Here is a 25,772-nt window from a genome sequence, read left to right as displayed (position 1 = left end):
ATCAGCTTAGTTAATTAATAAGCCAAACTGGCTGGTCAATTTAATCAAAGATGTGGATTTCATAATGCTATGTTGAAGCAGCCTTGTTTTAGATAATGGCTGAAACAAAATGGAAGTAGGTCATCATAATTCAAACTATGTGAGTGTTGCATCCAGACAGTGTTGATATTGTGACGATTTCTTACCTAACTTTATTCATTTTTTTTCTTTCTCTCCTTTCTCTGCATTCCTTCAGTGATAAAGAACAGTGAGTATTTTATAACTTATTTATTTATTTTTTTTACAAACTGTATTTTATCTCTTTTTCTGATCAAGGTGGCTTGCCCCTGAAGAGAGATGGTTAAAAAAGGAACTAGCAAATTTTAAATATTTTTTTAAAAAGGTAAAATATAAAAAATACCCACACCCACCTTAGGAAAAAATACTTATTAAAAAAAAAAAACCTCACACCAAACTTGATAAAAGGATACAAGATATTTCTTAGCCCTCAATTCTTGTTAGTGATGTGTAGGATTTCAGCAAGTTTATTGGCCACTCAGTGCCCTTGTTACTGCAGCATTTTGCTAGGGACCACTGTTCTGCGATAAGGAAAATGTTAACTCTAATACCTGCTACCATGAATAAAAGATGATGATGAACAGGCCAGGGCTCTGGATTGTTATGTGCTGTACATTTGGTCTTTGTCACCTCATCAGAGGTCATCCTGATTTCCCAGCAAAATACCTTTGACGCAGAGGCCCTATCTTTTCTCACAACTTTTGTGTTTTTAATTGGATTCATTTCCTAAATACGCATGACAGATTGGATGCCGGGTCCAATAAATGAGCAGCCAGACTGCAAAGCAGCCCCATCTTCAGTTGCGTGCACACATTCAGAAACTATGGAAAGTCATTTTTACCTCCCCTCCCTGCAATCATGGGACTCTGGGACTCACGGTCCCTGTGGCCTGGGACACAGCCTTCACCTCCTTGAGTGTTGGTTATCTTGTTTGTAAAATAGGCACAGTAACCCTGCCCCTCCCTCCTCACTGGCTGGTGGTGGGATCAAATGAGATGTTTGCAGGAAGCTTCATCAACTGTAAAGCTTAACCAAGCAAAGTTAGATGAAGGTGTGAATTACAGCCTTGCCTTACCCTTATGTTTATATAGAAGACTCTTGCGCAACTTTTTCAGCCTTTTTGGACCCAAATAACCACATTATCAGACCCAGAATGCTCTAAAGATTTAGTTATCACAGCTAATATGTAGCCAGGAGACCCAGGAAAACTCTTCTCCCTGCCTTGTGCCTCAGTTTCTCCATCTGTCAGATGAGAGCTTTCAACAAGCTGCCTTGTAAAGACTATTTGAATGCTCTACAAGCTCTGTTGTTGGCTGACAGGACCCTGGACAGGCAAGATCTGCTTTCTATGAAATCATGAGTATATTATTCAGACATGCTGGAGAGAGATGCTGGGTCATTGTCAGATTACAAATATGAACATCACAAGAGAGAAGTTCATGACTCCAGAGGCTCTCAAGGCTCTTAGAGGTTTCACGAATGCTGCAGGTTGAAAGGTAGCACGTTCATCCTCTTCCCCTCTGTCCTTCATCCCCAAGATCCTCCCCTCCCTCCCTCCTCCCTTCCCTCCCTCTCTTCTTCCCCCCCTCCCTTTCTTCCTCCCTCCCTCCCTTCCTTCCTCCCTTCCTCTATTAATAAACACTTACACCGAGTACCTACTAAATACCAAGCACCATGCTAAGCACCAGGGACGCAGTTAGCCAAGTATAAATGTATGTCTAGTGGAGTCTACAAACAAATAAAGGGCCAGTCACCAACAAATACACTCTGGTATGTACGGAGCTATAATCATAGAATCACAGTGGACTGTGGAGCACAAAGACAGTCACCTAGCTCAGACCTGAGGGTGATGATGGAGAGCTTCCTGGAAGAAGTGATGTGTAAGCTGAGACCACGAGAGGGAGGAGCACTAGGTGGAGGAGACAGAGGAGCTCCCGGTAGGGGACATGGCATTTGCCAAGCCCAACTGTGAGAGACAACGTGGGATTTTATAAGAACAGAATGGAATTCAGTCTGGCTAAAAAGGTTAACAGGAGCCCCAGGTCCCCTTGGCATTCTGAGGACGTGGGGGACCCATAGCATCCCTTCTGCACCCCCCATTAGTCTGGATGGGGTAAATTTCATCCAAAGGGGCCTTTATACCAGCTAGTCATGGGCAAAACATTCTGTGGTGTAGCTGCCCCTCCTTTCCTTCAGGATTCATTAAAATCCCATTCACTGTGCTCTAAAGAGACGTCCTGCAGACACCTGCCCATGTTGGCATCCAAGGGGAAGGCAAGGAGAGAAGAAGAAAGAAAAGAAAAAGGATTAATTTTCTGCACACCTCTGCTGTTGAATGCTTCAGAGCTTTCATGCCCCGACAGCTTTTCTATCATCCCACTCCTTTAGGGAGTTATAATTTATTAATAGGGACATCTGGCGAGTATTTATTATGTGACTATTGTGTGCATGCAATGAAGAATCAAGGTGGGAGGCAGGAAAGATATGGGAGGCTGCCCTTTGCAGTATTTCAAGGGGAAACATCTATGAGGGGCTTCCATCTGGAGTTGGGGCTAATTTCCTTTTGTGTTGGGGTCCACTGATGCTGGCCTTGGTGGGTGGCTTCATTCTGACCCCCTCGTGGTGCACCTGAGCAGGTGCCTTCTGGTAGCAGATGAAGCACATTGAGAAGGCTGGTTTCTCAAGTCCTGGACCATCCTCTCTCTACTCATGATTCTCGGCAATTCCCTTTCTCCTTGTGAGTCTCAGGCATCTGGGAAAATGAGCAGGTTACCTACAGTGGTCTTTAGACTTTTTCTTAGCAGTAAAAGTCTTTCTTTGAATAATACTTTATTCAGAAGCCAAATATTTGAGACAGATAAGAGTGGAGCTGGATAAAGACCTTTAGTGGCTGAAAGCATTAAAAAGAGTATGGTAAACATTATACAACTGGAATTTAACATAATGGTAAACTGTAAAATAAGTGTAGGAAGTCTAACAAGTTTCACTCTTTTTTTTCTTTCTTTTTTTTTTGCCATGGTGAAAAATGTATCAGTTAGCTTTTGCTGTGTAACAAACCATCTTAAAACTCAGTGGCTTAGAACTTGTTAGTTACTTGTTCTCAGGCATCTGGGCTTGGTAACTGACTCTATGGACTTTGGCTAGGCTCATTTATGCATCAAAGGGTTGGCTGATCTAAAATGACCATGTCTGGAATGATACATTTCTTCCAACATGATATCACATGCGTCACCTTCCAACAGGATATCCTGGGTTTTCCCATGGTGATGGCAGGGTATAAGAGTAAACAGAAACACACAAGGCCTTTGGAGGCATTGCCTCTGGACTAGTGCAACATCACTCCCCTGCATTTTATTGCCCACAGCAAGTCCTAAGTCTGGGCTAGATTTAAGGAGCAGCAAAACAGATGCTAGAGCCAGGCGTGGTGGCTCATGCCTGGAATCCTAGCACTTTGGGAGGCCAAGGTGGGCAGATCGCTTGAGGTCAGGAATTCGAGACCAGCCTGGCCAACGTAGTGAAATTCTGTCTCTATTAAAAAGACAAAAAACTACCTGGTGCACGCCTGTAGTCCCAGCTACTCAGGAGGCTGATGCAGGAGAATTACTTGAACTTAGGAGGTGGAGGTTGCAGTGAGCCGAGATTGTGCCACTGCACTCCAGCCTGGGCGACCAAGTGAGACACAATCTCAAAAAGAAAGAAGAGAAAATAGACCCTGACTTTTCGGTGATCAATTTCAAATTCACATGGCATGGGGCATGTATACAGAGAAGAGTGAAATATTGGGGCCATCCTTACAATAAACCATATTTCATGCTTCTACTAAAATACTACCTATTAATTTTTTTCCCCAATGTTTGTCTCTTTTTTTCTTTCTAAATTTTTAAATTGTTTTATGGACATAAAATAGTTTACATATTTTTGGGGTACATGTGATATTTTGGTACTATATACAATGTGGAATAATCAAATCAGGGTAATTGAAATACGTATCACCTCAAACATTTATCATTTATTTGTGTTGAGAACATTTTAATTCTAATCTTCTAGTTATTTTGAATATACAATAAAATATTGTTAATTATAGTCATCCTATTCATTGTGCTACCAAATATTAGATCTTATTCCTTTTATCTACGAGTATTTTTGTACCCATTAACCATCCCGACTTTATTCCTTCCTCTCCTGGAAATGCAAATTCTCAAGTCCCACCCCAGACCTTCTGAACCCAAATTTCTGCAAAGGGCCCAGAAATCTGCATTCTGGCTAGCTCACCAAGTGAATCTTAGGCATGCTAAAGTTTGAGAAGTGATGAACTCTATCACAGGCCACCCCTCTGCACTGCCCAGAGGCTTTTATAGGTTCAGACCAGTACCCAGATAGGGTTTATGTTATCTTTTCCCAGTAAAGGTGTTTAGGTTCTAGAGTGGGCAGTAAAGTGCCTTCTAAAATAATAGGTGTACTTTGGGTAGGGGCATACAACCAATTCACTGCTTCCACCTCAAAGGCAGCTCTGAGCATTTCTTCCTGCAGCCAGGACGTGGCACATTGTTCTTTTCAGATTAGCTAGTGGTAGACAGGCCCTAGAGAGCCCCCAAGTTCTTCATCATCTGGGGGAACGTGCTTGTTTCCATCCCCATTCACATCACACATACCATCAGCATTTTAAGCCAGTGATGGGCTCTTTGTGTCTCTATACTTTACATTCCCCTAATTAGACCAATCTACTGTGATGCTCAGAATGAAGCCCTATTAAGCTTCATGTGGTGATGCACACCTCTAGTCCCAGCTACTTGGAAGGCTGAGGTGGGAGGATTGCTTAAGCTCAGGAGCTCAAATCCAGCATGGACAACATAACAAGACTTTGTCTCTTAAAAACAAAACAAAACAAAACAAAAAACACCTCATTGGAAAAAATATACAAAAAAGATATTTGGAACCAACAGTCAAAAGTTCCTGAGATTCAAGCTTCCTCTAAACTGAAGAGCCACGAATAATTAAGATGAGGGGGGCAGGGGGTCTGGAAGAGTTGACTATGGCCTGGGAGATAGAACGTGAGATTGGACCATCTGGCTGCCTTTTAGAAAGGCAGGATAGCATGGTGGCTCAGAGCACAGGACATCCCCCCTGGAGTTGGCTTTGCTACTTCAAGCTGTGCAGCCTTAGGCAAGTGATTAACCTCTCTGAACCTTGGTATACTCGAGAGGAGAATAATGTTTACCTCAAAGGTATTGCAAAAATTCAACAAGACAGTAAATGTAAACCCTATGACATAAATATTATTATTAACTCCATTTGACAGATGGAGATTAGAGTCCAGAGGGATAAAATACTTTCCCCTAAGTCACACAGTGCCAGGGTTTGAATGCAGATTGTTCTGAATCTAAAGCTCGAGTTTGATTTGTTTTGTTTTGTTTTGCTTTGTTTTCCATTGCATCCTAATATCTCAGTAGATTCTGGTCTGGGGTTAGTGTATCCGATTGAGAAAGGAAATCTGGGAGCTGCAGGAAGGATTGGTCCAGGAAGGGTGTTTCTGAAAGTTCATTTTCTCCAGCATTCATTCCTGCCACTTAAAGTCAGCTAGGTTAGTTGGTCTCTCTCCTCTCTCTCTCTCTCTCTCTCTCTCTCTTTCTCTCTCTCTCTCTCTCTGTCTCTCTGTCTCTCTCTCCTGAATAGCTAAATCAACTAGGCTCATGTTTGTGCAGATGGGCAAGGAATTGATTTGGACACTCCTACTACCATGGCTTTAAGATGTCAAAGAGCTTAATGATTTCAAATGCCAGTCAGTGATCCAGGCTGCACGTTTTGTTTCATTCCATCGGTTTCTTCCCGCCCTGGGTCATTGTCTTCCCATCTGTCTTCCCTACTCCTCCCTATCAAAACATTCTATTTATTCATTCTTTCTTTCATTCAGATTCAGTGCCCACTATATGTGCAGTGCTGTTAGGTAATTTTTCACTGAATTGCCACTGTGGCAAGGATTTGAGACACAGTTTCATACCAAAAATATTTAATAAGAAGAAAAAGAAAACACAAGTTCACCTTTTTGGAGCATTTACCAAGTCCTAGGATCTACGCTAAACACTTTTTATGCATGGTCTAGTTGACCCTCATATGAGCTTGATGAGCTCACTAGTATGTATTCCCTTTAACAGATGAGGAAACTAAGACTCAGAGATGCTATGTAACTTGTTCCTAAGGTTGCACATCCAGGCAGGGCAGTGCCAGAAAAGAAATCGGAGCTCTATGACCCCAAAGCCTACTCCTGCATCCCCTCTCTTAGGTTACTGTATCTTCATAGCAGCCAGGGCTGTCATTGTAGGCAGCCACCAGGTCTGCTTAGGTTGAAGGGCTACGCTGCCAGCAGCTAGCTAATGAGTTACTGTGAAAAATGCCAGCACTCATCTGGAGAGGCAGTCCCACGAAACTGTGGAGCACATCTCAGTTTGCTTGCAAAGTTCCCGGTGCAATTCATCCCTCACTAAAAAGTTAGGGCATCCTGGTAGATTAAGAGGATGGTCACAATAGCAAGGGCTGCTGTTTCCTGGGCACTTGGCATGCACTTTCATATTTAATCTTCCCAAGGACCCTGTGATGCATGCCCTATTAACATTCTCAATGAACAGACCAGGAAACAGGTTCAGAGCAGAGCAGAGGCCCAGCACATACTGCCAACAAGTGTCAGACCCAGGATTCCACTCATTAACTCTGCCGAGTCAACAAGGGTTCAAATTAGCACATAGTAGGCCCGCTGGGTATTTTCTGGATTGGATACAATTCTCTAACTTGTCCAAGGGGAACAATACTTTGGTCTCTGGCTTCGGTCTTTAACAAGATCCCAACGCTGGACTCTGGCTCTGGTCTTAAGGACACAGAGCTGCCATCCTGTGTCCAGAAGCCCTTGACAAGGGTCTTATCCCAAGGACCCGATTCTTGACGACCTTGTGCTCACGTCGCTCCTCGACTCAGGAAGATCTAGACAAGCCCATTCTGTCCCCTGAGAGCAAAAGCTTTGGTCTGAAAAACTGATCTTGTTTCTGTCTGTTTGCTTCTGGAATTAAAACATGAAAATCCACAGGAGGCTTGCAGATTCCCACTGAGACCAATCGGCGACATTTTCAAACACGATGAGCTGTTTGTCAACTACGTGTTCTGGAGCAGAGGATGGGGGAAGGGTTTGGAAAGGTGCCAGCAGCCTCCCGCAGGGCTGCTCATCTGCAGTCTGCAGATGGAGGCAATTATCCTAGGCAGGGCCTCTCGGGGACCCCCAGCCCTGCTTATGTCTCTGGAGCCACGTGTGTTCAGATGCTTGCATTTCCTGTGCACAATAACACTGGCAATGGTGTGGTGGTGGGGTGTGAGCCATTGACTTCAGGTCAGGCTGGCTCCTGACCAGATTGTGAGCTGCAGGAATGTGTCCTTGGAGGGTCTTCACTGGGGACTAGGCCTAGAATCTCACATGTGTTCAGTTTTGGTCACTGAGCTGCTTTGTAATGGCAGAAAATAAAGGAGGATCAACAGAGAAATCCAGGAAGAGATGCGGTGGCAAATAAGGGAGAATAGGGGCAGGTGAAGTGTCCATTTCCATGGAAAACTGATGAGACTTGGGAGTGGCTGAATTCCGTTATGACTGGGGCTCTTTGGGAAGGGTAGGTGATCTTCATTATACAGGAGTCCACTGTATCCTTTAAAAGTAACGGGAAGAAACAGCAGGCTGAGGGGCATTGGCACACCAAATGGAAGATCTTCCCAATAGCATGGCACAGACTCTGCATAAAGAGAGTGAGGCCTCCATCATAGGAGGCATTCAAGCAAGGATGAAAGGATATCTGCCAGGAATGCCACAGCAGGCAGACTTCAAAGTGATCCCCACCTCTTGGTGTTCATGCCTTTGTGTAATGCCCTGACCCCGAGTGTGGGCAGGACCTGAGCCTTGCTTCTAGCCTATAGAATACAACAAAGGGGATGAGCTGTCACTCTTGGGATCACATTATGTTATATAAGACTGTCTCAGGTGACAGGAGCTAGAGATTCTCCTTGTGGACTTGATGAAGGAAGTGGCCCACACAATGGGATCAGAGAGGTCCACATGATTAGGAAATGTAGGCAGCCTCTAGGACCTGGGGTAAGGACTCTCTCAACAGCCAACAAAAGGCCATGGCCCTGGGTCATACAGCTGCGAGCAAATTAATTCTGCCAATGAATTTTTGCTTAGAAGCTAATTCTTCCCCTCTCAAGCCTCCAGATGAGAACACAGCCCAGCCCATACCATGATTGCATCCTTGTGAAATCCGGAGCAGAAGACCCGGTTAAGCCAAGCCCAGACTCCTGACCCCCAGAAACTATGAGAAAATAAATGTGTGTTAGTTTAAGCCCCTACATTTGTAAGAATGTGTCATGCAGCAATAGAACATGAATCCAGACACTGTGGGGTGGGTGCTACCAGTCTATCTCTATCCTCCTGCTGGGCTGGGTTTCCTAGTTATCTGATAACAAATCATCTCAAAAAAGTGGCTTAAAATTACAGAAACCATTGATTATCCCTCACAGTTTCTGTGAGTAGGAATTGGACGGTGGCTTGGCTGGGCAGCCCTGGCACAAGGTCATTCATACAGCTGCAGACATGTCACCTGGGGCAGCAGTTATCTGAAGGCTTCACAGGGGATCGAGGAGCCACTCACATAGCTGGCAGTTTGGTACTAGCTGTTGGCTGGGGGCCTCAGTTCCCCTCCAAGTGGGCCTCTCCACGGAGCTGTTTAAGTGTCCTCACAACAAGGTGGCTGGCCATGGTGGATGCTTCAGTGTCTTTTATGGTTTGGAAGCCACACAGCATCACTTCCACTGTATTTAGTTGGTCACACTGGATCAGCCTTGATTCAGCATGGGAGGGAACCACACACAGGAGAGTATGAATAACAGGAGGCAGGGACCTCTGGGGACCATCCTAGAGGCTGGTCATCATACTGGTCTTCTTTCCTTCCAGCATGCTGCCTGCTTGCTCTACTCCAGCTTTTGCAAAGAAAGTTTGGTGCCCTTTGCCAGACTCCATCTCTCCCCTACCTTCCATCACCCCTTCAGCTTATCTTTGAGGTCTCAGCAGAAGTCAGCCATAGCTTTGTGGGGCCCAAAGCTTATGTACTTAAGGGGCCCTCTTCAAGATCAAAAAGAGAAAACCACCTTGCTTCTGCAAACTTTCCTAATCACATGACCATTGCTAGGGCCCATCCTAGGGCCTCAGGAGGTACCTGTGCAAACAGGGGGCCCTGAAGCTTCATCTTCACCAGGATCACAATGAATTCTCCTCACTTCCTCAAGAAGTTCTGCCCAATCTCTAGGATGAGTAACCTCCATTGCTTCAGTCTCCCTGCATGTCACCTGTATAATTAGGCATTTAACATCTCCTTTGGCCTCCAGGGACCAGGTCTTATTCAAAACCTCTTTTTATGTACTTGCTGTCAGAGAATGATCTAAATGCCATGGACACAATAGAGAACCAGGGCCAGACAAGCTCCATGCCATCCTGTAATCTATGTTCTGGTGGGAGATAAAGGGGTTATAAATATATAACAAGAAAAAATTTGAAAGATAACTTCAGCTAGAGACGGGTGCAATGGAGAAAGTGAACCAGGGAAATGAGCGATCAAAGACAGCCTCTCTGAGACCAGGATGATGAGAGGGAAGATCCAGGGAGATAAGTGTCCTGGCAGGGGGAACAGCAAGTACAAAGGACCTGAGACAAAAAGAAGACTTGGATGTTTAAGATTGAGCAGAGAGGCCAGTGCGGCTGGAGCCTAGTGACCAGGGGGAGCAAGGGGCAATGAGGACAGAGGGATAGGTAAAGGACAGACCAGGTAGGACTTTGCAGAATAAGCAAGAAGTCTGGATTTTATTTTATTTAGGTAAAATTCACATACCATAAAAGTAATCACTGTAAAGCATACAATTCAGTGGCATTCAGTATCTTCACAATGTTGTGCAGCCATCACTTCTGCCTAGTTCTGGGTTTTATTCTAAGTCAATGAGACACCACTGGAGAGTTCTGAGCAAGGGGTTTTGAGCAGTGTTAGCATGTGCTCATCCCAGAGGTGTCCCATCCAAGGCCACACGTGGGAAGGCAAGGTGTGTTTCCAGCAGAATTTCCCCAGGCCACGTCCTCCTTCCCTTTCTGGAAACAAGACTTGCCCCAAGACATCTGCTTCCCTTTTCCTTCAAACTCTTCCTTCTCTGCTCTTCAGAGCAAGCTAGCTAAGGTGGGGGGATGGCAGAAGAGGGGGAGGAGGGAGGAAGATGGGCTTTTAATTTCCAGCCTCCAATGTCAAAAGGCAATTTCATGCCTGCTGCTGTGGTTAGGCTAGCAGAAGGGACCAAGGCTGGCGGCTAATGCAGGGCTGGCTCCTGAGGATTCAGAGTTCCTGATTTTTTTCCCTCATAGGGACAAGAATTTCTAGCAGTGTTCAACCCTGCCTTCCGCTCCAGTGATACACCTCAGAACCTTGGGGCGTAGACCATGGTGTTAGTGGAGAGGATACTAATTTGTCATAGACCACAGCCTTAACTCTGCTCCCAGCAGCCTCCGATTCTCTGAACCACTGCCGGGCACAGGTCCCATTCTTTCCATCTCGTGGAGGGTAAATATGCAGGATGCTCGGGTCTGAATCCTGCTGCTGCCACTTGTCAGCCACGCAACCTTGGGCAAGTGCTCTAATTTCCCCTTGCCTCAGCCTCCTCACCAGGAAATAAGGACACGAACAGCCCCTGCCTTGTAGGGGTGACGTGAGGATTAAATGAGGTAATGCAGGCACACGGGGGACTTGCATGAGAGATAATAAGCTGATGCGGGCACACAGTGGGCATGTGTGAGAGATAATTAGGTAATGTGGACACCAATAGATGTTATGTCAGTGTTCGCTTAAAAAGATAAGAAAAGGCAAAAAGAACACAAGATAGAACCCAAAATGTTACAAGAGCCTTTGAGGCTGGAAATCTAGACATTTATGTGAATCCAAGAGATTTTTACAACCTAGTTGGCAACCAGTTTAAACTTATTTTAAAACACTCTGTGGCCCCCAAAAGCCATCTCTCTGCCAGGCAGGTGCTGTGGTCAACCTGGGACCCAGGGCTTCAGACTCTGCCTGTCAGGCTGACAGAAGTCTACTGTTCTAGAATCTTTTCTGAAATATCTTTACTCTCCAGGTTTCCATGAGCTTGCTTGACAATGTCATGGAGTGTCTACTGTGTACTAAGCATATAAGCAAAATAAACTCATCAGAAGCCTAAGAGGGAAGTATGTGTGTCCCATTGCACAGAGGAGCAGACTGAGGCCCTGAGAACTATAATCCTTTTGCTCACAGTTTCCCAGGCAGTGAGTTTCCTAGCAGGAATTTGAACTACTATTTTTCCTCCACCCTCACACCTTCCCAAATTTCTTTTCAGGCTCCAGGCAGGCTGGTCCGTCCACCCCAGTGGTCAGCCTGACAGGCAGAGGAAGCAGGAAGAGCTGACCGATGAGGAGAAAGAAATCATCAACAGGGTGATTGCTCGAGCTGAGAAAATGGAAGAGATGGAGCAGGAGCGAATCGGGTGAGGTTTACACTTCCCATTCACCCCAGAGCCGCTAAGGCAGGAGGGTGTGCTGGGCTGCCTCTGGGCTTTGCCATTTGTGACTTATGGGGCCACCTCCCTGCACCCCCTCCGACTTCCCCACTGGCAGACGTGGGATCTTTGTTGCATGAGGTGGGAGAATTGGGAGAAGAGAAAAGGGACTAGAGGAGAGAGTGGGCTGTGAGTAAGGAGTTTCTTGCCTGAGGGTGCATTGAAGAAGGGGCAGGGGGAGGGGTATTGTGATAGGGAAAGGGGAGATGTCATTGGAGGCTTCAAGAAGTGGGGTGGGTGTGAGCATGAGGTGTCTCAGCTAATCACAGCTGCATAGGGATGTGTTCTAGAAATGAGAGCCATGTGGGTGTCAGAAGGTACAGCTGAAGGCAAGGTTAGGAGGACAGAGAGTAGGTAAAAAAGAGTGTGTAAAAGAGAGAGCATGTTTGAAATTAGTTATGTAAGACAATTGGAGAAACCAGTCCTATAAGGGTCAGACAGCATGTGAGTGAGGAAGCAGAGGTTAACCTGATGGGTCCGGACTCCAAGAACCCGGGGTCCCATGCCAGCTCCCTACTTGCCTACTGTGGATCTTGGGCAAGTTGCTTAACCTCTCTGAGCCCCAGTTTGCTCACTGGCAGAATGGGGGAAATAACAGTAATTATCCTATAAGACTCTTGTAAGCATTGAGATGATGCATGCACAGTTCCTGACCCAGGCTCTGGTGACACTATGTGTTTGATAAATGGTAGGAAGGAGGGGAAAGTGGGGCTCAGAGGGAGGGGATAATGAAAACATGTTTGGGAGAGAAGCAAGGCTTATAAGAAGGATGTGTGATGAGTGGAAGAGAGTGACAAAATCAATGAGCAGGGACAATACCAGAGAGCAAGGAGTGCCATGGGTGTGGGCTGGAGCTGGGGGACTGGGGAACGTGTGGGGCATCATCAGGGAGGGAGAATAACTTAGAGAAGGGAGTGAGGGTATGTGTTTGGGGAGCTTTTGGTATAAATGGAGACTTTGGCTGCCGGGATACAGAGAGGCCATTGGAGTAGTCTTCCTAGATCCAAATATCAAACAGGAAATGGGAAGGCAGGATGCTGGGACACCACCACCACCCTGTGCCCCTCCCCAAGCCCTCCTGCCGGGGGCAGCCATTGCCAACTGCTTACAACAGATTTGGGCACTGAGGTGCCCACTGATCTCCCTATCCAGACCCTCAGCCAGGGGTTAACGAGGTTCTTGGATGGAAAATGATGCTCTGGGGATATAGGAAGTGGGTGCCTTTGATTCGATCCAGATAATTGCACTTAGGGCAGGCTGGGGAAATCAGAGGTGTTGTTGACAAGTGACAAACAAACCTCAGGATGTGTCACAGGATGTGTCAGCTTCACACTTGACCCTCTGTCAGCCTCCTCAGGTGGTCACCAAGCAGATGGGTCTGAGAGGCTTGCTGATGGGGTTAGGTTTTTATTTTGCTTTGCTTTTTAAAAGATATTTCAGGAGTGGAAAGTTCTCCAGGCTGGCAGTGTGTGTGCGTGTGTGTATGCATGTATGCCTGCGTGTGTGCGTGTATGTGCATGTGTGTGTGCACATGTGCATGTATGTGTGTGCATGTGTGTGTGTGCATATGTGTGTGTCTTCATACAATGATGGGCCTCAGTCATGAGGGAAGGAAATGTATGTATGTTAAAGGTAAACAGTGAAAACAAGAACTCTGCTCAACCTTTTTCTTGCGTGGCACTTATCACCAGCTATCACATTTTATATTTCACATATTTTCTTTAACTATTGTATGTCTCTCCCCACCAGATTAAGATTCCTAAGGATAGATATTTTTGCTGGTTTTATTCACTGCTGTATTCCCAAAGCCTGGTGTATAACAGGTACACAGCAAAATATTTGTGAGTGAATGAATGAACATGGAAGATGAGGCTGTCTCCTAACTTCTTTCTACATTGCCTGTGGCCAAGAGGCTTGGGGGTTTATAGTCTTATCCAGGGTCCAAATTCCCAGGGAAAGTACTCTGACTGTCTTATGTCAGATACTATCCCTTGTCCAATCAACTGCAGCCAGGCATTCCAAGCCCTGTTGTATCAACATGGCCACTGGGCTGCCTCTGGGGGTCAGGTTAAGCAGGTCTTTGTGGACTGAGCAGATCCCAGCTTAAATGATATAGAACAGGGTAAATGGGGTCCCTGTTTTATCTTCAATGTCCTGCTGTATTCTCCCTACCAACCTGGTGACATGGTGGCAGAGCATTGTGGTTAAGAACTGGGGTTGCCAAGTCAGGGAGACCTCGATCCAAATTCCAGTTCTGCCACTTACCCGCTGTGTGCCCTTAGATAAGCCACTTTACCTCCCTGTGCCTCAGTTTTCTCATCTGCAAAATGGGGATAACATTATCACATACATCTGGGCGAGTATTTAATTAGCATGCAAAGGATTATTATGGTGCCTTGTACAAAGTACATGCTTAATAAATAGTGGCAATTATTTAATTGTGAGGTTTGTTTGTTTTTTTAAGAGAAAGCTCACTGTTGACACTAGCCGAAGCCTTTGTTCTAGAAGTCTGCCCTGAGACTCCTGTTTGGCAAGTCCTGAAACTCTAGCAGCCCCTGGCTTCCCCTGAAGGAGATTTGAGAGGCTTCCAGGGGAGCTTGGGCCAAGTCTTTGGTGACAGAATGTCCCTTTGCTGAGACAGTGTGTTTTCTGCCTGGCTTCCCAGAGTGGGGAGGACAGTCCCGGAAGATTCTGGCTGTGGTTGTTCCACAGCGCCCTGCCTGCAGCCAGCCCTTGCTGGTAGCATCGCCAGAGGCAAACCCAATGCTATTTGTGTCTTCTAAGCTCAAACCTGCCCTGATTACTGTTCCACCCACACTTCCCTGGGAAGGGATCAGAGAGGAGTCAGATGAAAGCCAAGTGAAACATCAGACATGGAGCCAAACTGAAAATGGGGGTGCTAACTGGGGCTCCTACTGCAGAACATGAGGATCTCAGTTAGTGAGCTCTAGGAATCTCAGTTTCCCCATCCATCAAATGACTCAGTCTCTTTCTCAGGATTCTTTCTGCGCAGACTCTACAGTATTTTGGGGGTGTCTGGTGAGGGGCCTCACACCCTATTGTTGGCTGTACCTCTCAGAGTAAATGAGCTCCTTCTATGTTAAAATTTCCGATGTAGCTCTGTCCCTTACTGGGTCTGGACATCAGCCCCATGATGCTAAATGTTCTTTTTTATTACCTGAGTGAAAGCTGTCTGGGAGAGTTACGAAATCACTGTTAATAAGCATGATAATCATCATGATGGGTGTCATTTATTAAGCACTTACTATGTGCCATGTCTAAAAACTTCATTTGAATTAACTCATTAACTGCTCCTCTCAACCCTGTCAAGTAAGCTATTATTATCCCCATTTTGCAGGTGAGGAAACTGAAGCTCAGCCAACTTAGGTTATTTGCCCAAGGTCATATGCAGGCAAGGTACACATCCCTATTTGGCTGACTCTCGGAACTATGCTCTTAAATGTCTCAGATGTTTTTCCTGAAGATGTGTTCCCAAATTCCTAGGCTCTGCAGAGCATGGAAATTTTAATTACTCAGGTTTGGAGGGGACATTTTGAGAACTGGAAGCTGAAACCCTTTCTGTGCTGGCCCAATGATTATTTCCAGCTCTTATTAACCTGTCCGTACCTTCCAAAGCTGCCAGGGCTAGTCTGCATGCTGCTGTGGTTCTGAGAGTTCCAGGAGAGAAATGCCCTCAGGCTTACCAGGAAGCATTGCCTCCCTGGGGCAGTTTTGCAAGAGTTAGCTGCCCCAGGGAGCCCCAGGCCATGCACAGCAACCCAGAGCCGCTTCATTCCATGGAGCTCATGTGCTTCTGCCAGGAGGAATCTAAATCTTCACTCACCACTTAGCTCACAACCCAGCTCTGTTCTCTTCAGCATCCCAGGAGGGAGAGAGGATGGCCAGAAGAGAAACTCATTAACCAACCTCATTTTGCCCCCACATTTCTTATATAAGTGCCAAGTGGGATTTCAGAGTTTATTTTGCATGCCCGACTGCTACAGACTTTCTATATTAGTTAGGACACTTTGCTTACAAGAAAGGAAACTAATTCCAGCTAGGTTGTTTCAGTCATCTATTGCAATATAACAAACCACCCAAAACTTTGTGGCTTAGAGCAAAACAGTGTATTATTTTTCATGATTTTATGGGTTAAGGATTCAGATAGAGCTCTGCTAGGCAGGTTTTCTGTTCCAGGGGACATGGGCTGGGTTTGCTCACTCAGCTGCATTCAGCCGGTGGTTGGGCCAGGCTGGAAGGTACAATAAAGCTTTACTCCCCTGTCTGTACCTTGGTACTCTTCAGGTAGCCCATCTCTTTGCATTTCATCCTTCCTTATTCATTAGTCTGGCCTGAGATCCTTTACATGGCAGTTGGATCCCAAGGGAACAAAGATAGGTGTTGCCCGGTCTCTTAACAGTGAGGTCTGGAACTGGCAGGTATCACTTTCTATTGAGAACAGGAAATAGATCCTATCTCCTTATGTGATAACTGTCATGTGCATGCAGAGGAGGAAGGCATTACTGGTGGCTATCTTTATCTCATTATGCAGAAAGAGAAGTTTAATATAAGGGTTCATACATATCTCCAGGGATCTGAGGACAAGAACACAGCCTAGCCTCATGAAAGGCCTACTTCTCATCCCACATATTAGAAAATATAGCCATGCTAGCTAGAGCCTCCCAGTTTTTATAGCTCTTAGTCTCAATCCCAAATTCCCAGGGAAGGAACTCTGACCTAGCTCGCCCTAGATGCCCGCCCCTCATCCTATCAGCAGTGGTCAGAGGTGCCAGGCTAGACACACGTGGCTGCTGAGTACTTCTCCTGAGCATAAAAGGGCCTCGTTGTGAGTTGCAAAGCCACACCTAGGTTACTCACAAGACTTTTAGAATGTATTAAGTTTGGAATTAGACATTTGCCTCCAAAATTGGTTTGCATTTCCACCTCTCTCCCTGACATTGGTAAGGCCCTCTTTATCCTTATTCTGTTTCTCTCCGTCCAGAGCCTCTCAAAGGCATTTGCTCATATACCTTGCCTGTGAAGGGACTGGCAGCTGGGTGGATTCCATTCGAGGGGAGCTTCCTTAAACAGATGGGCCCAAAAAAGTAATTAGGATTTGTCATTAACCTTGGCATCCAGACGCCGTGATGGAGGAGGAAGTCAGAGGGACTTGTTGTTGACAGGATCTGTCGCACCCCTATCACCTTCCCATCTTGATTCCACCTTCCCCTGTGTTTTTGGCACATATTTTTTCCAAAATATGGACAGAGGGAGAAGTGAATAATGATGCCTGGAACTTGCTACGTCTAATTAGGCAGACATCTGTCCTATGGCTTGACAAGCCGACCATAAGCCAGGTCATACTCTCCTCTTTCTAAAGGAGGACTCCTCTCCCACATTTAAACCTAAAGTCTTAAACCTTCTATGGATGGGATCAGGGACTTGTGGGCATTCTGATAATATCAACATATTTACGTATGTGTCTATGTACATTTTTTTCTCAAGAAACATAGATTTCATCAAGTCTGGGGAAACTCTGAACCCCCCAGTGTTGGGAATTATTGAGTAGTACCTCAGTTTTCTCAGGGATTGGACCAGTGCCTTTTCCAATGTCCAGCTAGCCCTAACATGTTATAGAATCTGTTTGTATAAGATGAAAATACGGTTGGGCATAGTAGCTCATGCCTGTAACCCCAGCACTTTGGGAGGCTGAGGCAGGGGAATCAATTGAGGCCAGGAGTTTGAGACCAGTCTGGCCAACATGGTGAAATCCCATCTCTACTGAAAATACAAAAATTAGCTGAGTGTGGTGGCGCATGCCTGTAATTCCAGCTACCCGGGAGGCTGAGGCATGAGAATCATTTAACTCAGGAGGCAGAGGTAGCAGTGAGCCGAGATCGTGACACTGCACTCCAGCCTGGGTGACAGAGCGAGACTCTGTCTCAAAAAAAAAAAAAAAAAAAGAAAAAAGAAAGAAAGAAAAGACGTGCAACACATTTAGGAAAGTAACTTGACCCAATCAAGACATTTGGGGAATTTTTCTTTTTTCATACAAAAGCAAAGATTTTTTTACTTGGGAGGCTGAGGCAGCAGAATTGCTTGAGCCCAGGAGGCAGAGGTCTCAGTGAGCCACCTAGATCATACCACTGCACTCCAGCCTGGGCAACAGAGCAAGACTGTCTAAAAAAAAAAAAAAAAAAAAAAAAAAAGATCAAAATAGAAGTTTTCTGGAGTTTTCTGGATTCCTTAATTAGCTCGATGCCTGCCATAAAAGAGAGAACAAATACATGTTGAATGAATAATGTATACTCAGTGAACCATAAACCCAACTAAGATGCTTATCAAATCACTTTACCCTTACAGCCTCTCTCATGGCCTCCCTGACCTCATCTGTAAAATGGGAAGTTGGACGGGGTAGTCTTCAAATCTCTCTAGCCCAGGGCTTCTCAAGTTCAGCATTATTTATGTTTGGGGACAGATAATCCTTTGTGTGGGGGCTGTTTTTTGCATTGTAGACCGTTCAGCAGCATCTCTGGTCTCTACCCACTAAGATGCCTGGTTTAACTCCCTACCCAGTTGCGACAACTAAAAATGTCTCCAGACACTGCTCAATGCCCCCGAGGGGCAAAGTCACCCCTGTTGAGAACCACTGCTCTAGCCCTTTTGTTGGTGGAGAAGGAATGGGAGATGAAATGGACTGCGATTTTTCTTGCAGTCATACTCAACTTCTAGCAAAATAATCATAAGAAACCGCTTTTATTGGCATCATGTGCCAGCACTGTGCTCAGAGCTTTATGTAGATTCATTTTTGTAATCTTCACAGGAATCCTATGCAATAGAATATATTACAATCATTCCCATTTCACAGATGAGGAAACTGAAGAACAGAGAGGTTTAGCAGATTGCCCAGAGTCACACACTTAATAAGTGGTGGGACTGGGATTATAAATCCAGGCTGGCTGCCTCCAGGATTGGGCTCCTATTCTGCTATTCCATAGAGGAACAAACATTTATCTCCAAGCCCTGTGCTAGGAACTTTCAAATATCATATATTTCCTTTAATCCTCATAATGTCTTCGCTGAGAGACAGACAATCATCTCTGCTTTACAGCTGAGTAAACCAAAGCTCAGGGAAGTTAAGCCACTTGCCCAGAGGCACACAGCCTTTATGTGGCCAAACCAGACTTTGAACTTGAATTTGTCTTTCCACTTTATCCTATTGGTTTTGGGGAGTACAGGTGGGAAAGGCAATTGATGGACGATTTTGGGGATTCAGAGAAGTAATTACAGGGTATCTCAAACATTTATCGAAGTTAATTGATCGTTTCATATGTTTCTTCATTCAGTTGAACAGTTCATTCCTCTTTACCACAGTGACCCTTGGCCCCTTCAGGCCTCAGCACCACATTTTCCCAACTCTATTTTTCATGACAGGAAAGAGCAGGGAGAGGGGTCAGAAAGAACCCCAACCAAAGCACTGACATGAAACAAAGATGTCATTCTAGCATCTGGGCAGCTGGACCTAACTTCCAGATCCAGTTCTTCCACTCTTGAGCTGTGTACACTTGGGCAAGTGAGTTCCCCTCTGTGTGCCTTAGTTTCCCAATCTGTAAAATGGGAGTGAATAATAGAGCTTCTCTCCCAGATTGTTGATGGCTTAAGGAAAACAATGCATACAGAGTACTTAGCACAGCACCTGGCACAGTAAACACTCAGAAACAGCAACCACAACTATTGCTGTTCCTGGGTTTGTCATGACACAGCACCTTGCCCAGCATGGACTGCACTAGCCCAGCTGAGCCCTCCAGTGGTCTTTCTTGGCTCCCTCGTCTCCAACTCTGAACCGAGGTGACCTCTTTCCCCAAAGTGCCGAGGCCCAGGCAGGAATCCCATTCACCAATCCCTCAAGGAGACTGAGATCTAGGGCTCCCCAGGTGGTGACAGTAACAAACAACAGGGAGAATTAATGAGTCTGAAATGCACACGCCCTGCACGCCAGCGTGTGGCTTCCTGATGGAGCAGCTCAGTCATTTAAGGACAGATTCCTGAGAGACCCTGGCATTACAGCCTCAGGCCAGCCCCCATCAGAGCAGCCATTTCCCCATTCACAGCAGATGGTCCAATTTTGACTTCAGAAAGTGCCAACTTTAATAAACTCAACAGTAATATCCCCCTACTTGGCAATTAGGGTGAGGTGAAGAGCGAGCAGGGATTCTAGAATTGATGGTGTGGTGTGGGAGGTGTGTGTGTGTGTGTGTGAGAGAGAGAGAGACAGAGAGAGACAGAGAAATAGGCAAAGATCAGAGAAAGATAGAGAAGGACAACATGACATCGTACCCATTCTCCCACTTTGCTGCATTTTTCTGAATGGTGAAATCGTGGTCAACCACTGCTTCTAAAGGCAGCTGCTCTGGCTCCATCCCATGAGTTGGTGGAACCCCAGCTTTTAGCCGTTTCCTCTGCTGATTCAGAGATTGGCACATAGACCCATCACACTGGGGAAAGCAGGGTGCAGGGCGTCTTTCCCAGGCTCTGCTGCACACCACATGAAGCCTACTTTCTGGCACAATTGTACATCCATTAACCTTTTCCTCAACATTCATCAAGATGTTGCAGCAGTACAGGAAAGTTCAAAAGCAGTTACTTGAATGTTTCTGAGGTCAGTTTCTGAGGTCACTTTTTGTGGGAGGTTGAGCATCAGAAATAAGCAGAGGTTGGTCCTCCACTGGGCTTATGACCTTACTTGAAGAAGGCAGCTGATTGGATCTGATCTCTCTACAAGAGCACAGTGTGTACAGACCATGTAAAAGTGTATTCTTGCATGTAGGTTCTAATCATACATGTGCGTGTGTGTGTGTATGTGCATGCACGCTCATAGCCGTATGTACATGTGCCTCTACAGGCATGCCTGTGGGTGTATATGTGTGGGTGCATGTGTCATCTGTGTGTGTGTGTGTGTGTGTGTGTGTGTGTGTGTTTGGAGATAGGCACTTGAGTCCTATAAATTTCTAATCAATGCAGCCCCTTTAAACGCTTTAGAAAGACAGATTTCACAGGCAGATGATAGCATCCTGGATACCCAGAAAAAATGTGAGTACAGGGATGTATAAAACCCACAAATTTCCAGAATAAATGATTAGCAGCAACCATTACTGAATCGTTACCATGTTCCGAGCATTTTACAAACTAAAAAAAACTATCTCATTTTACCTTTGCAACAATCCTAAGAGGTAAGGGCTTTGTTTTCTCTAATTTACAGATAAAGAAATTGAAGCTGAGAAAGGTTAAGTAGCTTTCCTGGGGTCACAGAGCTAGGAAGTGGCGAAGTCCAGATATGGGGCCAGGCAAGCTCACTCCAGAATTGGCACCCCAACCGCTGCATCATAACTGCTTCCTACTACTAAATCCTGAAAGTGTGCACGTCTGCAGGGGTGTGTGTGTGTCTGTGTCTGTGTTGGCGTGCCTGTGTATAGGGAGTCTACGCTTTCTTGGGGCTGCATGTAAATACCTGAAGAAAGCAATTGGAACCTCACAGAGTCAAAAACTTGACTTGTCTGACATCGACAGCCAGTCAGGGAGGAATTGTTCTGCAGAGGAGGGCTAAAGTTGGATTCAGACCCAAATCAGGCTCTGGGTGACTTGATGGGGCAAAAATGTGGGTGTGGCAGGCAAAACAATGGCCTCCCCCAAAATGTCCACATTCCAATCCCTGGAGCTTGTGCGTATGTTACCTCCAGTGGCAAAAGGGTCTTTGCAGATGTGATAGTTGTGAATCTTGAGATGGGGAGATTATCCTGGATTATCCAGGTGGACCCCATGTCATCACAAGGGTTTCCCGTGAGAGGGAACAGGAAGATCAGAGTCACGGAGAGATTAAAAGATGCCCTACTGCTGGTTTTGAAAATGGAGGAAGGGGCCATGAGCCAAAGAATGCAGCTGACTTCTAGAAACTGGAAAAGGCCTGGGAACAGATGCTCTCCTAGAGCCTCCAGAAGGAATGAAGCCCTGTCAATGCCTCGACTTTAGCCTTGACCTCTAGAGCTGCTAAGATAAATGTATATGGTCTAAACCCCTAAGTTGTGATAGTTCGTTCCAGCAGCCACAGAAAGCTAATACAGCGAGTGATTCCTTGAAACCTGCTGGCATGCAGTGACATTTTGTGGCCCTCCTTCTGATATGCTCTTTTACCACCATTGAGTTAGACCCATTTGGACCAACCTTGTAGTTTCAAAGGACCTGCTCAGCTCCATGTGTGGAGAAAGACCAGAAACCTGCCTGCTTCATTCTACCTGGAACAGCTGCAGCATCTGAAACTCTCACTGCACCAAGCCTCTCAAGGGCTCCATTCATTTGTTCAAGTGTTGTCTCTAAATGGGGCTGGGCGTGGTATCTAATACCTGTAATCCCAGCACTTTGGGAGGCTTTGGTGGGAAGATTGCTTGATTGAGCCCAGGAATTCAAGACGAGCCTAAGCAATATAGTTAGACCTCATCTCTATAAAAAATAAAAAATAATAGCCGGACATAGTGGCACACACCTATAGTCACAGCTACTTGAAAGGCTGAGGTGGGAAGATTGCTTGAGCCCAGGAGTTTGAGGCTGCAGTGAGCTATGATCAAGCCACTGCACTCCAGCCCGGGTGACAGAGCCAGACCCTGTCTCAAAAAAAAGAAAAAAAAAAAAAAAAAGGCGGGGTGGGAAGTTGAGTCTCCTCCACTGAAAGCCCTTACATGCTGTCCCATCACTCTTCAATAAAAGACCCTGCATGGAGTGGTCCCTGCCATCTCTCCAGCCTCATCTCCCACCATTCAGCCCCCCAGCCATGCTGAGCACCTCTCACTTCCTTCGCATATGCTATTCCTTGGTTTCTCTGAGGACCCGTCCTGACTGTTCCTGTCTCTCTCTTGTGAGTTCTCAAAGCTGCTCATACTTGTCCTTCAGGGGACTTATGATGATTATAGCAATTTACGTGATTTTTTTTTTTTTTGAGACAGAGTCTTGCTCTGTTGTCCAGGCTGGAGTGCAGTGGCGCAGTCTTGGCTCACTGCAAGCCCTGCCTCCCGGGTTCACGCCATTCTCCTGCCTCAGCCTCCCAAGTAGCTGGGAGTACAGGCGCCTGCCACCACACCCGGCTAATTTTCTTTTTTTTTTGTATCTTTAGTAGAGACAGGGTTTCACCATGTTAGCCAGGATGGTCTTGATCTCCTGACGTGATACACCCGCCTCGGCCTCCCAAAGTGCTGGGATTACAGGCGTGAGTCACTGCACCCGGCCACGTGATTTTTTAAACAATGTCCGATCTCTCACTTGAACACCAGCTCCATGAGGGCAGTGATCTTGTTGTTTTGCTACCGTTGCATCCTCACTGTCTACTAGGCACATAGTAGGTGCTCTATAAATGTTTGTCAAGTGAATGAATAGCCCGTCTGCCTCCATTGGGATGGCAAGGCCAGACCAAGTTGGGAACCTGCTTCCCACCACCTCCAGAGGCCATCCATTGGTGCCCAGAGGAGGGGACATACTCCTACATACTCCTGGTGCCTCTGAGAGCATCCTGGGAATTGGGATGTGCCCGCCCGACTTCACTGAGTAACCAACAGCTCACCTTAAGCACCTAGCCTGGTGATGGATGTTCTCAGGATGCCAGGTGTGAGTAGTCATCGTAAAGTTAATCAGGCATGTAAAGACATAGTAGTGAGTGTCAGCCACTTACAGGGTTCAGCTAATTGGGCACTTCATGTGAGAGAAAGGGATGGAGACATTAGATAGGTAAACAAAACCAGGCAGGCAAAGAACACCAGGCAGCCAATGCAGACAAGGTCTACTCTTAGTCATCAAGGGTCCTTCCATTTCAAAAAAAAAGAAGGAGAAATCTCAGTGTTTCTCTCTCAGGATCTGAGAATTCAGAATGCTGCACATGAGAGGAAACTTGAGCTGCAGCTCTTCTAACCTCTCTTATTAGAAGAGGTTTTCTCAAGGTCATTGACTGGAAAAGAGGTAGGATTCAAACCCATGTCTTTTAACCATTGGCCACATGATCTCCATCTTCAAAAATGCACTTTCTTCTCTGATGTAAAAGTAATACATGCTCATTTTAAGAAAGTCAAGAGAGTATAGAGGAGTCGTCCAGCGAGTTGGGTGCATTAAAGAGGGAAGTGAAAATTATCCATAACCCCTCATTACCTGGTGATAATCGCTGTGAATATCTTGATGTGTTTCCTTCATGATGTATATATACATATTTGAGTGCACACAATGAAGATGTTCAGATGAGCACGTTTCAAACCCAAACTCACACCCTGTTCACAATCCTGCACTCTGGGTTTTTGTTTTTTTCCCACTTAACACAGCAAGAAGAACATATCTCCATGGGATATGCTTCACCACCTCCTTTCGTATTTCTTAAAGTGTAGCCAGGAATTCACCAGCAGACTCAAACAGGGAGCCGCTTTAAAATGCAGGTTGCTAGGCCTCCTCCAACACCATAGAATTATTCTCTGAATATTGAACATTCTCCCCAGATGATCTAGATATACCATACATTTTGGTAATATTTCTCCCACACAGTGGCTCTCAACAGGACTTCATGCTTAAATACTGATATCCAGGCAGAATTAGATCCATAGCTGAGAAGGTTTAGAGTCAGGGCCGGGCACTGGTGTTTTTCTTAACGCTGGCTGATTGACATGCAGTGAGGGTAGAGAGCGTCTCCCTTACACATCTAGGGCTTCCCTGCCAAGACTGGTAAAAACATCTTTCTTCAGGGGTGAAGATGCTGAAATGTTTTATCACCAGGATAAAGACCCACTTGTGACACATGGTCCACCATGACCCAATTTTGACTTGGCTTCTTGCAAAGTTTTATTCCCTAGTTTAAAGTCTTAGGCTGTTGGGGTCTTCCATTTTGTGGCTGCAGCATTTGAGGCAGCAGGGTGCCCTAACAGGCAGGCTGCAGGAAGCTCCCTGCTCATTCCTGATCTTCTGAGGGAGAAGGAGGATTTGCGTGTTCCCACCTCACATGCATCCTCTTTATTGATCTGTACTAAATTCATGGATAATGAGGGTCCCTCAGCTGAGACATTTGAGTAATAATCTTGGTTCTGTTGCATTTCTGTGCCATTTGCTGCTGCTGATAGGAGATAATGAGACACTCCCTGAATAACGTGTGTTCATGAGGCCTTTTGGCATCCAGGAGTTAATGGTGAAAGGAACAGGCACTAGGTGGGGAGGCTGCAGTGTGGGTTTGCAAGTGACAGGCAAGTCCACAGCCTTCATTTTCCAGAAAGAGGCAGAAAACCCTTTTAAGTTTCCTTAAAGCACAATGCGGTTTAGAATTGGATTTGTCCCACGCCCTCTTCCTGAGCTGCTTTGGCAAAGCTTGACTTGAGGCAGGAGGCTGTGGGGATTCATGGAAAGCAAAGATGATTGACTGAAGCAGAGAACCAGATTCTAGCTGTGGCTGAGTGACCCAGGCTAGCGGCCCACTCTTTCTGTGCTCTGAGACCCCAATGGTAGAGTGAGAAGAACACAATCTATTTTCTGACTAAGGCAGTTGATGAAGGTGAAAATAGTTGGGAGCAACTGTATATAAGAAAAATGTCCCCATGCAACTGCCATCCCCTGCCTCCATGAGCCCACTTCATTGTCTCATAAAATTTTATAGTTCTATGGCATTGAAAGGCATCCTGACGTTTAACAGCTCTAGTCAACTTCAAACTGTTTTTTTAAAACCCTGGAACCAACTTTCTAAAGGAAATCTAATTCAACAGCCCAAACAAACAAAAGAGATCAATGCAGACATGCTCTGTATGGAATGAGGTGTGGTAACCCCTCAAATTCTCTCTCACCATGCTGCCACAGAGGTTGGCCCCTGAACTGGCTCTATGAAACCCTCGGGGTACCATGAAGCACAGTTTGACAACCACCTATGCAACCCAATGCCTCCTATTTTCCAGATGAGGAAACAAGTCCAGAGAGGCAAAAGCCCAGGCTAAAATCAAGATTTGTCAGCCGCATGTTGAGGGTTCTTTAGAGAAACACAGTGATGGAGCATTGGTTGGGTATCT

The 25,772-nt window shown here is 45.8% G+C and overlaps 1 protein-coding gene across 7 annotated transcripts in view; it reads left to right on the top strand.

The window, feature by feature from the left end:
* Window positions 1-25,772, top strand: part of LOC105493384 (rabphilin 3A) — a 334,145-nt gene that overhangs the window by 267,975 nt on the left and 40,398 nt on the right. For 6 of the 7 annotated variants that reach the window (XM_071071032.1, XM_071071031.1, XM_071071033.1 and 3 more), the window contains 2 exons: window positions 236-247; window positions 11,488-11,634. In XM_071071032.1, the coding sequence (XP_070927133.1) occupies window positions 236-247; window positions 11,488-11,634 (159 nt within the window). The remainder of the gene's footprint in view (window positions 1-235; window positions 248-11,487; window positions 11,635-25,772) is intronic. The other variant, XM_071071034.1, reaches the window with a different exon arrangement.

Source organism: Macaca nemestrina, chromosome 10, assembly GCF_043159975.1.
Source record: "Macaca nemestrina isolate mMacNem1 chromosome 10, mMacNem.hap1, whole genome shotgun sequence".
NCBI classification, from domain to species: Eukaryota; Metazoa; Chordata; class Mammalia; order Primates; family Cercopithecidae; genus Macaca; species Macaca nemestrina.
Note: the sequence above shows the minus strand (reverse complement) of the source record. Positions and strands in the feature narration are given on the sequence as shown.